The following is a 14633-nucleotide window of genomic DNA, read 5'->3' as shown; positions in this document are numbered from 1 at the left end:
AAAAGTAACTTTCGGAATAAATCCCAAAAGTTTACAAGTGCAAGGAATCAAGAACAGAAGAGTCAACAAAACCAGTAAGATCAAAACTGTGGAACCAGTGCGGAAATATAAGACCTAGTTTAAATATAATAATAAAAAAGGCACAAAATAAGTAATGTCGTCTGCTCTATGGTCGGGTTGCTGTTGCTTTGACATATTCCCTCTTTCCTTTCTCAACTTTACAAAATAAAATAAATTAAACACAAAAATATGTGTACTTACAAACGAATACACAGTATTTGAACATTTGAACATAAAAAAGTAAAATCATAAATATACTGAACTTCGAGGAAAATTCAAAACGGAAAGTCCCTAATCAAATGGCAAAATCAAAAGCTGAAACACATCAAACGAATGGATAACAACTGGCATAATCCTGACTTGGTACAGGTATTTTCCTCTGTAGAAAATGGTGTATTGGACTTGGGTTTAAGCCTCTCAATTGTACGACAGTTGCATAGGCGGCGAATGAATTTTCAGAAACTATGAAAGATAGGCCTTCCGTTGGCTATTTACATTTATGTTGTCATGTTTTTTTTATAATGTGGTGTGTATTTCAAAGTTTGATTTTCCGTTTCACATGACAGCGACATACAACACAAGAGATGTTCATTATATTCTGATAACATATCCACATAATTATCAATGTTTATTTTTTACGTTTACCGACATATTCAATTTGATTTAAATTTGTCTGAATCGCGGCTTATCTAAAAATAAGTCAAGAAAAAGAAGCGGCTTTCTTACTTTCGTACCTTTGTTTTTAACTTTGTGTGTGCAAATCTATGTGATTTTAATTTGTAGATTATGTCTTTCTGGGAAGGGCATAGTTCATATATTGTCTTATAATTTTGCTCATAGTTTTAACACAGTTTCTTCTTTTATGTATCTTCTTACGTATCTTCTTATGCAAGGATTAAACATATCTAATAAAAACACGTCAAGTCACGACTAGATGATTTTATAAGTATAGTTTCGAAATATAAACTTGGAACGGATTTGGAGAGCTAGAATATGAAAGACTCGAATTCTGTAGTTGCCGAAAATATACATCGTAAAACGAGTTACGACATTTACTTTAATTTGAATGTAGAAAGAAGAACTTTTCACAATTGTGTACTACCGATGAGCTAACTGTTGTGGTAACCATTGGTTTATCGCAAATATTGTTTCTGTAAAAAAAATCACTTAGTACACGCTTGTAATTGTCCAATTTGTAACTAAAGTCTCAACAATGATTAAGTCTTCATTATATATAAATCTCCAGAAAAAAATATTACACATACATAAATTGGTATGCTACAAAGCCTTTAAATTATCTATAAAGGAAGCTCGTCCGTAGTGAACGTTGGTTGACACATAAAGTTTAAAACATTCTTTCGAGTCTGTCTAAATGTCTGTATTGTTTCTGTTTCATACACAATATTTAAAACAATGTCATAACACGATTGTCTGGATTGTCTTGTCCATTTACTAGTAATAGTTTGTTAATATAACTTTGCATCGATGTTCATCGGAGGATAATATTTGGAAACGCATAACCTCTCTTCGTATCAGTCAGACCAAGCTGCGAGAAAACTGTTCTAATCTGTTGAAGAACCGCTCTTCCACCCGCTGTAGATATAAGTTAACGTTATATCTACCAAAGACATATCTAATTTGTGCCACGGACCATGTGGAAATTCAACGAGATTTCTTTGCTTTTGATTTTGTACGGATTTTGTAACATTAGTTTATACATAATATGTACTATTTTCAATATAAAAAAGAAGATTTAGCAAAACCATCACCTTTTGTGGTTTTTTTTTTTTTTTTGTGTTTTTATTTCATTTACTGGTCTCTTTAAATAAAGAAAGTGTTACATAGGTCAATATTGTTTTATTTACAACAAGTTAAAATTTAAACATTAAATAAAGGAAGAAACATTACAATGTTATGGTTCCTGCACATATATGTGAGAATATATAGAATGCATACGCAAAAGGTTAATGTTACTGTTTATAACTTATTTTATATTGTTTTATCATATTGCACAGTGTCTCGATACAGATTCCTGAAATGTGTTCATATATTACTATAGAAAATTGATTCCATAATCAAAAAGTGGTTTCTTTCAATGGATACCAGTCAATCACATTAAACATCAGTTTACACCAATGAATCATTCAGAACAACGGGAGCTCCATACCGCGCATAACAGTTAATTAAACTGTTAATTTATGAACACAAAAATGAGATCAGCTTCTGTTTTCTGGTGAAAAAACTGGCGGCGTGCTCAGGTGATTAACGTGTTGCTGTATCCCGTGAATAAACATCCGGGGAAGTGTAGGTCGTGGTGACGTCAAAGCTGATTCCCCCTGGCGGTAATATAAAGCGTCAAAATTAGAGATTATACTAGTTGCTTGTGGGTGGTATGTAAACCAGTATGGATTGCTTTGGAGCATGCGTTGAACTGCTGCATAGTTTCCAGCTTCAGCAAGTAACTCAAGACCTACTGCAGTTTGTCGTTTCCATTTTGTTCTGAAAGGATAAATATTAGTTAGGATTAAAAACAGACCGAAAATTATTAATTATAAAGTATTATTCTCAATGTGTTGGATGAATGGCTTTATGATTTACTGAAGAGAAACTTAATTCTATCCAAATATATTTTTTTTATCTTGTACTTAGATTTCATTAATTTTCATCTGATAGGAGTGTGTTACGTAACAATGATAAATAAAAAAAAAGTATATGCAAATCAGCTGAATAAAAAATGAATCTTTAATGACTTCGAAAATTAAACCACAAGTTTAAGATATTCATGATCTTATTTAGAAAATTCAGATCTGTTGACAGACGCCAACACTCTAAATTATGACATCAAACAAAGTTAAAATGGCATTAATATCAAAAGTTAATGATCAAACAAATCCATTCTGTTAGGCCTTAAATTGTCATTCCGCTATTTTACATACAACGTTATGCCAACGCAATTAAGCAGAAATCAACATCTACCTTACTAATTAAGAGATCAGACTCATTTACATACGTTATAATCGTAGAGAAAATACATTAATAGTTTACAATTAAAGTCAATTTTGAAGAATAATTGATGTCAATTTTCTTCATCAAACTCTCTGTTCTTACATTTTACAGCTTATAAATTATTCAACGATTATTTGTATTGCTAGCGACTTAAGATAGTGTTAAAGATGGTCAATAAAAACCCGTATCAATAAATTCAATATAATTTCTTGAATATTTTAAGTTGATATACAGAAGATTAGACGAGGTCAGGACGTACGGTATGTAAATTAACTATTAATATTACGAAAACCGTTCATTTTCAATAAGTAGCATGAATTGGGCTGTATTTATTTCACAAAATAGTCTCCCGACAGCTGTAGGTCTCACACAATATCAAGTCAAAATTGACAATAATCAGAATAGGGAAGGGGTTTAGTGAATTATTCGCGCTACAAACACACGCAATTTAACACCACCATATACAAGAGAAAATTGACTGTAATGAATAGTAGAACGAAAAAATAATAGACTTCATATCATTGAATCGGATAATTGATTAAGATTTTACATGTACACAATTCTAACGTTTGATTATTGTGTCACAGATTGAGAGAAAAGTTATTTTGTGGAATATGTAATAATTGGCGACAGACAAATTATAACAGCGAGATATCACTTATTTATAATACATTTACTATTAAACTATATATTTGTTAAGGATTTATTTATAAAATTGTTTCCTGTATTTAATGCTTCGGTGCCATTCAATTTAGTTCAAATTAAACATTTAACACATTTGTATAGAATTAAGTGATTTTTTTTATAAATTTTGCGACGTAATGCATTTAGCTGTCATTCAGAGTACAGTTACTGTTTATTTTGAGAGAAAAAATATAAAAAGTATATGTTTGTGGGTTTTTTACCTGCAGTGCGATTTATTTTTTGTTTCATATCATTCTTTCATTGTTATTAGATTTAATGTAAAAGTTGAAAACCTTACTTAAATATGCAAACACATTTTTGTTTATCTTCTGATAAATAGTTTACGAAATATTTTGCATAAATTTTATAAATACTCAATTATAATTAGACACTAACTACAACTTACAATAATACAGATATTCATTAAATATTATTTGTAGGTAATTGCCAACTATTTTTATGAAGAAAAAATGGCATTAGACGAGTATTTCTAAAACATAATTGTGTTTCCGTTTTTTTATTTAACTATACGTCGGGAAATTTAGTGTATTTTTTTAAAACCCAACTTATACGGGAAACAACGTGTACATGGATATGAAACTGTAATAAGCTTAAATTTTAATCTGTACCCATATGTAAAATGAATGTTATATAATATGAATATAATGTCTATCATATTCTGTGTAAACAGATTGCTTGTAATCTTTTTAATTTTCATGTATGTATTGCCTACCATTTATTTTTAATCAAATACAATATTTGTGTTTATAATAAAGAAACTTAAAGTCAAACAACCATTTGTTCGAATATTTTCCCAGCTTGTATACTTTCTTAATATATGAAAGTAAATAGTTTAATAGATAGCTGCAGAACAAGTGTGGATGCAGAGTAATGTTTTGGTGAAGCTTCAATTGTAAAATGTTAAACATACGATAATAGTATATATCTATATATATATATCATTTTGTTTTTAAACCAATAAAACTAAATGCTTGTATTATTTGACTTGAACTTTCAGTTATGAACAAAAACGATATTCCTGTTTTTAAAAAGGTAAACTATTGCGTCATTACGATGTAACGTTAATGTGTATTCCCGTTTGTCTTTCGGTAAACATCTTCGATTTATTCTTTTGAATTGACCTGTTGATATCATATAATTGTATCTAATTTAACAAAATTTGTCATTAAAGAAAAAAACACTTTTAGAATTCAGTGCGTACGAAGCGCTTCTCTGGATTTACCTTCACCAAGAATGCTCAATTATAAATATTCGAAAGCGCTCGCTTGGTTAATATGCTGCAACGATAGCTTTATGACCCAAAAGTACCTAAACAGAATAGATAAATTCATAAATTCACTAAATGTCAATTTTCTCTGAGTGTTGAGTTATACATGTATGTTATAAATCAAGCCAGTACCAAAGCATTACTGAACTGATGAAAAACTCTGATCAACAGTCTGTCAGCATCAGTATCGACACAGTGTCACCAATACAGTTCTAGCTATTGTCACGTTATTGCGTTAACCCTTTGGAGCGATACAATCACACACAGATATCAACATGGAAAAGTAAATCAGGTAGAGTGGCGGGGAGGGAACAAGTCGATAAGGCTAACAGTAATGTTGTCCCTTTTTATTAGTGTTGTGTGCTTGCTGACTGGTATACGTTTATAAATGTCAACGTACGTATAGGTCATCAACCTCCAGTACATTACGTTGGGTAAACAGCAAACAGCAAGTAGCCAACTAACAACTAAACCGAGAGTAAATAACATTATCTACAACACGTTTTCTAAACAAAACAGAAGACATTACTCTATTGCATGATCACCCACTGTGAAATTCATAGATAAATGAAATACCAATTAAAATAAAATCCTGATCTGACATTGAAAATTTTATTCAAAGCTATGCTTTATCTGAAGGAAGTTCATCCAATCACTTCAAGTTTAAGTCAAAATCCATAGTCGACAAATGGCAAGACAACATCGCTGTTAGTTCAAATTTAAAAAGCATGTTAAAAATTTATTCTGTTTGTTTTTGAAAAAAAATGCTGAAACGTTTATAACTTAAACACAGTCTACGAAAGTGCATATGACTTAACGAGTAAATGATCTTGGCGATGTACATACATCTCCCTAATAGAATTAGATATAATGATAAAAGGCGACAAACCTTCTGTTTTGATACCAAGTCTTGACCTGTGTATCTGTCAGATTAAGCTTAGCAGCCAGTTCCATCCTATCCTGCACACTGAGGTACTTCTGTTTCTCAAACGTTTTTTCCAGTGAATTGAGCTGGTGGTCAGTAAAAGCAGTTCGTGCTTTTCTTGGTTTCTTTGTTTTCATTAAATGTGAGGAGGATTCTTCGTCTCCACTTCCTCTCTTACCTACAACAAAAGGACAACCCATAAACGTAACATTGCATGTACCAGTGGGGTAGAGAGAGAGAAGATTGAATCTCTTAAACATTATATTTTAAATTTCTTTATATATAGACAAAGGCCTTTGGTGTTCACCTTTTAATAAGATCAAAACGACATAAAACCTCGACTTGAGTTTATTTCTTTATTTTTATTTATAAAAAGCGATTCTTGTTTTATTATTTTATCTAAATTATTACTGCTGTGGCACTTGAAAAAGAAGACTAACAAAGATTTTCTGGCTGTGTTGAAGGCCAATTGATGGCCTTCGTCTGTTTTCTGCTCCTTGGTCGGATTGTTGTCTCTTTGATACATTCCTAATTTCCATGCTCAATTTTATATTTTATAAACCAAGCCAAAACATGACATTTATTTAGGACACCCGGTACTGTATGACTCAGATATTCGCTTTTGTTTGAATTTCAAAGTGAGTACAAAACTAATAAAGGCAAATCATAAACAAATGTGTTCTCTTTATCAGTATTAATATCTTGAGCCAGATTGTGAATACTTATTAAAAAAGCAAAATAGAAAATTAGAAGAAGTTGTTTCGAATAAGTGGATTTATATTAGAAGAAGGCGGTCTGTATTTTCTCCTTGATTTACAAAAGTAATTGCAGACAATACAGAAAATTGTTTCTAATATGAAAAAAATCTCTAAAATTTGTTTGGAAAATTTACACCCTATGTTGTTTTGCTTTGATGACTATGGTAAAACAAATATAATCTTATTTGAGCCTTTTAATATTGTTTTATTATTTGTACCAAATGAGGAGTATTTGATACAGAACCGTTTTTGAACAATATAATGAAATAAAAATATATAACAGGCTAAAATAATCACTGTATATTCAGTTGAGGAGAACGCATACTGTCGTGAAAGAACATTGGCTTTTTATATGCTCCACACACAAGTGCCTATGACATAGTCTCAATGAACTATTTTTAGAAGAGGAGAGGCCACCTTATGACATTTAAGCAATTAGACAAAATTACTGCTACAAGTTGGAAACAATTTCTAAAATTATATTAATTTGTTCGTAAAACTGCACACTGAATTCAAATGTGTTGACAATCTATGTATATATTTATGAATACAAATGTTATCTGCTCTTTGGTCGAGTTGTTGTCTCTTTGACCTAATCCACTTTTCCATTCTTAATTTTATACAAGATTATTAAAAAAAATCCCCTTCAAAAATTTAATTTTTTAACCCTAGAATTATAAACAAATACGAAAGCTTTTGCTATTTAAAAACGTCTAAATTCAAAATACTCATCACGATTATTGCAAATGTTCTTAACTTATTTTTATGAATAAACGATTTGAGGCTAAAAAGGTATGTAAATAATTACTTTGACCGATGGTCATTGGTTGTTTCTTATTTAGCCTGTTCACTGTTTAAGGCGTCTCATACAATATGCTAGAGGTTTATGTCTAATAGCTAAACAAATTAAAATTGGGACTTTTTTCAACTTCATAGTTGACTGTCACACAACAATGCATTATATTCGTTAATGATGGCTATACGTCCAGTGGCAAATATTTACTAGATATTTAAGACTACCTAAAAAAAGAACTGGAAATGTTAACTGATATTGTGACAAATATTTGTATTTTTGTCGAATTATTAAGTGAGTTACCGAATTTAATTTCGGTAGTGTACCAGCGCTCATCTAAATGTACAATTATTCATTTCATTCAAAGAAAACTATGAATCTATTATATATCATACCTTTCCATTTTTGTATGATCATTCAATTGTTTTAAAAGATATAATATGTCTGCCATTGAAATAAGTCAGTTGACATACGATAATGTACAAATGTAAATAAAACAAGAAGTCAATTAACTTACTTCTTTTTTTTTCTCTTAGATTTGTTTTATTTGTTTGTTTCTTATTTTAATTCATTTTGCATCAAACTCTTCATTTTATACTCGATCTATTGAAATGTAAGGAAATGAATATCTATGTGCTGAAGTCATTTCTGTATATTTGTTCATTCTGCATGGCACAGAAACTGTCTTACCCAATGAGATCAGTTAAAACGAAGCCTCTGTTTTTGCTTTACATTTTAGTTAGCAGGTAAAATCGAGTTACCCTCATCTTTAATTGAAAAAAAATATGTTCACCTCGACCGCTACCCATTCGACAAGAAATAGCACATTAGGGAGTTATCATTTGATTTTTATGGGGGGGGGGGGGGGGGGGGGGGGGGGGGGGGGCTAGGATGGAATTTGAAAAAAAATAGGCAGGACAGGAGTTTTGAGTAAAAAAAAAGGCAGGATGAGACACTTGCAAAAAAAAAGTCAGGACGACAATTTAGGTAAAAAAAGTCAGGATAAACAAACAAAAAAAAAAGGCAGGACCGAACAGAGTGAAAAATAAAAAGGCAGGACAGAGATTACGGCTAAAAAAAATGCAGGACAAAATTTTTCATCCTAGCCCCCCCCCCCCCCCCCCCCATAAAAATCAAATGGTAGCTCCCTTAAAGAAGGGTACCGGTTTGCTATGTGGGATGCATAAATACACAGTCACGTCTAGTCGGAATGAGAAAATGACAACGGTAATCATATGTACCTGATAAATGATATATAATTGCTCGACATAATTTATGGCCTACCCAACATCCCAATAACATGCTAAATGTGTCATCCATGTCGACACGTTGCACGGCCTAACATTTAGATTTTATTGGTACTTAACATGTTTGTAATATTGGCAACTGGACGTTAAGCAAGCAATTATCAATCAATAGTATTATCCCGAGAAAAATTTTATGTTAACGTAAGTGTATAAAACCAACTTTTGATATGCTGAAATCTTATCTAGTCTTAAAATATCCTTTTCAGATAAAATACTTTAAAGTCAATGTAATATATTTCAGCTTTAACTGTTTATCTGCAAAAATAAGATATTTATATCGATATAATTGTAAAAAGTTAAAATAACACAAATGCTATAAATATTGAAATATTTTTTTTAGACCAATCATTTATTCATTGAGTGATTTATGGGATTTACTTTGGACAATAGCGTTCAGGCTTATTATCCCTGGTGATCATGGTTATTTAAAAAGTTCCGACAGAAACGGTTAAAGAGGAACGGACTACCATCTTTTTTTTATTTATCACTGTATGATATAATCCAATTCTCTGCCAACTTCTTAGCAATTTCTCCCTTATTATTATTACCATTATAAGAATAATAATAATCATAATTTTGTTTTTATTATTTTAAACAGTAATACAAATTCAAATGGTATTTTTCACTTCTCTTTCAGAACCTTGTGCTTATGTTATTTTTAAATTCTAAAAAAAGTGAGCACGGATATGTTTGCTTAGAAAACCCTATGTGTATGTAAACCGCTGTTGAAAACAACAAATGAAGCTTTCTATGTATGATAAATAGAATATCATGATATTGGGTTAATTGAATAAATACGATAGAATTTATTTTACTGTCCCCATTAGGTTAACCTGACGCGACTTTTTCAAAATTTAAATCTAAATTTTACAATATTTGTTTTTGTCTTCGATAAAAATTTAAAAATTAATATGAAGCATTGCATGTGCGAGTTTGACAAAAGATATATATTCTATGAAAAACAGGACTAGCATATATACCTACTGACCAACTAAACGTCATTAGTAAAGGTTTAGAAATTATTCGAACTTAATTAAATTTTAAATACATTATAACTTGAAAATAAATTATTGAGAAACAGTAGGTAGATATATAAAATTTAAATACAAATTATATATCTGAATACATAAGTAAAGCATCGTATTATTGCAAATGCATTTTATGTATATTTATTTTTTTTATATAATACAAATTGATTTCTCATGATAACTCAATTATTCCCTTCTTCATTATAATTTCATAACTTTTATTAATTTATTGTTTTCTTGGAATTTCCCGCAATTTATCCTTGTCATGATTATAACCGTTAGATATTGATGTTACAAAACTAGAATACAAAATAACAAGAAACAATAATAAATGTGATGAACAATTAGCACACGTCAATTTGATACGCATAATTAATGCTAGACCCACATACTGAAAATCTGAAAGTATCAAACAAAAATGTCGCCTGGTAATTCATAGATTTAAAGCATTTTTTACATTTTTTGTCATTTGTCAATATCTTATTAGTTCAGCCATGTAATATATCTTCTTGCTTTTTTAATAATAATAATAATAATAATAATAATAATAATAATAATAATAATAATAATAATAATAATAATAATTATTATTATTATTATTATTATTATTGTTTAGCCCTGTTTCATTTTATATTTCATATTGCGAAAATAAAATTCCCCGTATATCTTAAAGTGGAAACGTTTATCTGATTTAATTATTTCTTTTAATTTAATTTGTATAGAATACCTTCACAATCATCATCGTCATCGTCTTCCGAATCATCTGACTTGATGCTTTCTGAACAAGATTTCCCAAGACCTATACCATGAGGACCTTTAAACTGTCCTAGCTGTAAGCCTCTTCTAAACGGATCATCTGACGCTGATAATGTTTGTGAGGAGAAAAAGTTTGTTGGTACCCGTAGAGGTTTGAATGCTGAGAGGTTTCCAGTGTTTTTATTAGCATCTGATAAAATGTCTGTTATAAAGAAAGATCTTCTTGGCGGACTAGGAAAAGTATTGTCAATATTATTACACTTATTTGGTGACACTAAATTTTCTGGTTTTTGTAATGGACATTTTTCAATTGTTTTGCTTCCTGTCGTCTGTTCGTCATCTGAATCACATTTTTCAACGTTAATTGATTCCTCTTCGTCGGCAGAACAAGGAGAGGCACATGCTGAACGTGACATCGTTCAAAAGTTTCGTCCAAAGATGGTCACTTCTTGAAAGTTAATTATAAGATTGTGGTTTCTTAAATATTCAGTTTGAGCTTCAAAAAGGACATCTTCACATCATTTTGATACTCCTTTCCTTATATGTTGTAATGTTTACTGAGTTTCCAAAGTTCTGATTCCAATTTAGAATTAGCAAAATTACAACATTCACTATTCAAAAAGATATAAGTAATTAAACACTGGTTTCTCTTTTCTGCAGAAAAAATTATATCGGTAGATTTAAGATAATTTCTTCTCCAAAAATAATCTTCTTTTCACCAGGTCTGATTATCAAATTTGATGTTTTGTCAAGCGACGCATTACCTTTTTTTGGCTGAGTAGGGTGTAATATGTACCAAACCGGGTATAGAATCAGTACTAGAAGTCACTGAACCGACAAGAAACCGGTAACAAACGTACAGAATATAATAACAACCAACAGATTAGTTGGTCAGAGAGAGCGTCATTTGTTATTTAAGTTAACTTTTCTTTTCATTGGTGCCTTTTCCTTTTTATGCGTGTATAATTGTGAATTTTTATGAATCGATTTAGCATTTAATTTTCAACTATTCTCGTTTCCCGTCCATATTCAGTAAAGGATGTGAAATTAACACCCAAACAGATTATAATTGGATGTTCTGTTAGGAGGGCGGAGTCAATAACACGTCGCGTGAAAGATGTAGTAATAGGACTCTGATGAGGGTTAGAAGTCAGCCATTTTAATAATAGAATAAGTGAGAAAAAGATATTATTCATTGTTAAGGGTTGGCAAATTATTGAACTAATTTACATGATGTTATTATTATATTAACGGATGTAATAAAGGATTAGAGATGACGATATCAAGTAATTAAAACCACAGAAAATTTACTTTTTAGTCATATCATTCTACCGTATCGATCAGAAAGTTAAAGAACTTATTACAGTTATTATTTTGATAATTTTTATTATATGTATTATTAGTATTACTATTTTGTATTTTTTTTTCTATTATTATTTTTATAATTGAATAAAATAAATAAATTACCATTCTTTACAAATTTGTTTAATCCACAATTACAAATGAATACTATACAAAATCATTTCTATTTTAAACAAACGTATGCATGTATTGCTGACGCAGAAGATAGGAAAAACTTTGACCCAAAATATTAAACAATAACGCCTTATGTTAACTTAAAACAAATACATGTTATCTAAAATAATTTATACAAAGTTAAATAAATATCTCTTTTCTTCATATTATACGTCAAGGACAGCAAACTAACCAGACAATATACCACAGAAATCTTAGATGACTTCTACAATAGATAGGTGTCTATGCAATATGATAAGCTCTAAATTGTCCCGAGTTTGAAATAATTTGTGAATAAATAATTTCACATGGACTATCAAGGATCATGATGTATTATAAAAGGCAAATACTCAAACTGACAAAAAAGCCAAACAAATGTGAAAAGACGCCAACCTAATTGTGACAGATATATGCTATTTGTCGGAGTTATAAGGTTTATCTGGTGTTAAGAAACCTCAGCACATATACTGTATGTTCAGTTGTACACAGTATACGGGTAGGACCATGTAATATTCTTTTTTGGGGGAGACAGGAAGATTTTATAAATAGAGAAATGACAACGGGTTTTAATGGGAATCATGTTGCTTCCATCTTTAGATTTTCATGAAGTGTTTTTTGTTGTAGACTATTGTTTGCCTTTTTCTTCATGATTTTGCCGGTCACTCTCCGAATTTAGAGTTGATATTCTTCCCTTGGTATCTTCTGCCCTTTTGAACTGACTTAAATATATATAAGTTTTAAAGGCAGCCCATAAATAAATAGTCTGACCAACAACATGATTGAAATACACATGTAGAATATACAAAAAATATTCATAGAGCAAACATACATGTCTTAAAATTATATGATATGTCTTCTAAATACTTGAAACCAAATGTTCGCGCAGAAAAATAATCACCTGCTCCCCTCAGAACTCTCCGACCAAATTCAATTTGTGGTGCATTTTTGACGTCATGATGACATTACTATTGCTGGTTTTGCATATATCAGATGCTGATAAAATGTTTATAATTATTACCATATTTAGTATAAGGTCAAGTGTGACCCTTTAAGAGCCTTCTGCTTACTTGGTGTCTTCATTTATCTAATAAATACTGATTACAGGATTTACTTGTATCCGTTTAGTACAGTTTGCAGTTCTGCTAATTGATTTCCATCAAATGTTAAAATAATAATAATATTCCAATTGAATTATTATTGTTCTTGTTTATCTAAACTTAAAGAAAACTTAAAATGTGTTTAATTGATGACACAAGATTTGAATAAAAACTTATAACAGAGAATAGCAAAAAAAAAAAAAAAAAAAAAAAAAACCAAGAAATATTAAATATGAGATAGGAGTCTAAAACGTTTAAGTTTATACTTAGCCAAATTGTGTAAGCTAAGATATGTTCAAAAAGCATAATATCAGTATAGGTCACCGAGATTGTTATCAAGATAATAGTGTGAAAACATGATATATTTTCTAAAGATTATACAGAGAAAAACATCCTCCTAAGAATAGAGGGTAGAATAAAAGAGAGGCAACGATACCACAGAGACATTCGAACTCATAAGTCGAAAATACACTGACAAATCCATGACACAAAAGAGGGCCCTCATGGGGTTTTTGATTATGTGATTACTTGGCCGTTTTTTTTTAATGATTATTTGATTATTAAGCCAAATATTTCATGATTATTTGATTACCTAGGACTGTATTTTTAGTTTATGATTATTTGATTACTAAAGATAAGCAAATATTTAATGATTATGAGATTATATTGGCAAAAAAATGGTGATTATGTGATTACTAGGACCCCCCATGAGGGGCCTCACAAAACGTAAATAAACAAAAGATAAACAACAAAATACAAAACACAACATAGAAAACTGAAGACTAAGCTACACAAACACCCACCAAAAACTGGGGGTTGATTATATGGGCTCCGGAAGGGAAAGCAAGTAATACTCTACAAGAGTTGTTTCGCCAAAGGGTCCTTAAATAAAAGCTAATCGATCTTGTGAGTTTGTTTCTACTAACAGATTCAGATATGAAACAGATTTTAATTTGTGTTTTCGTATGCATACAAAAGAAATAGTCAGGTAATAGGGAAAAGGCTTGTTGCCAATTACATATAGACAAGCTATTGTTTGTAACAGTATTAATGTATGCCTGTAACAGATATCGGTAGGATCAAGAAAGGTATTAATAAATAATAACGATGGTGTAAACCTAAGGTAATAACGAGGGTGTAAACCTAAGGTAATAACGATGGTGTAAACCTCAGGTAATAACGATGGTGTAAACCTAAGGTAATAACGAGGGTGTAAACCTAATGTAATAACGAGGGTGTAAACCTAAGGTAATAACGATGGTGTAAACCTAAGTTATTTGTTATGAGCATTAGAGTTTTTCTCATAAAAACAAAGAATATTACATTGTTTTTATTACCTTTTCCCATTTGTTATTGCTTTAGTATAAACGTTCGACTTTTATACACTTTAAATTGCATTTCTTCTACGATCGTTTC

The 14633-nt window shown here is 30.4% G+C and overlaps 1 protein-coding gene across 1 annotated transcript; it reads right to left on the bottom strand.

Annotated features, from left to right (window-relative positions):
• Positions 1-1908: 1908 nt before the first annotated feature.
• On the bottom strand, positions 1909-11566 carry LOC143062199 (barH-like 1 homeobox protein). The gene is made up of 3 exons (XM_076233982.1): positions 10577-11566; positions 5928-6141; positions 1909-2559 (listed from the first exon to the last, which is right to left on the bottom strand). The coding sequence occupies exons 1-3, from the start codon at positions 11019-11021 to the stop codon at positions 2277-2279; spliced, it is 942 nt and encodes a 313-aa protein (XP_076090097.1). The 5' UTR covers positions 11022-11566; the 3' UTR covers positions 1909-2276.
• Positions 11567-14633: the final 3067 nt, after the last annotated feature.

The sequence above is a fragment of the Mytilus galloprovincialis genome, chromosome 2 (assembly GCF_965363235.1).
Source record: "Mytilus galloprovincialis chromosome 2, xbMytGall1.hap1.1, whole genome shotgun sequence".
Classification (NCBI taxonomy): Eukaryota; Metazoa; Mollusca; class Bivalvia; order Mytilida; family Mytilidae; genus Mytilus; species Mytilus galloprovincialis.
The sequence above is the reverse complement of the archived record's forward strand: the minus strand, read 5'-3'. Positions and strand labels throughout refer to the sequence as shown.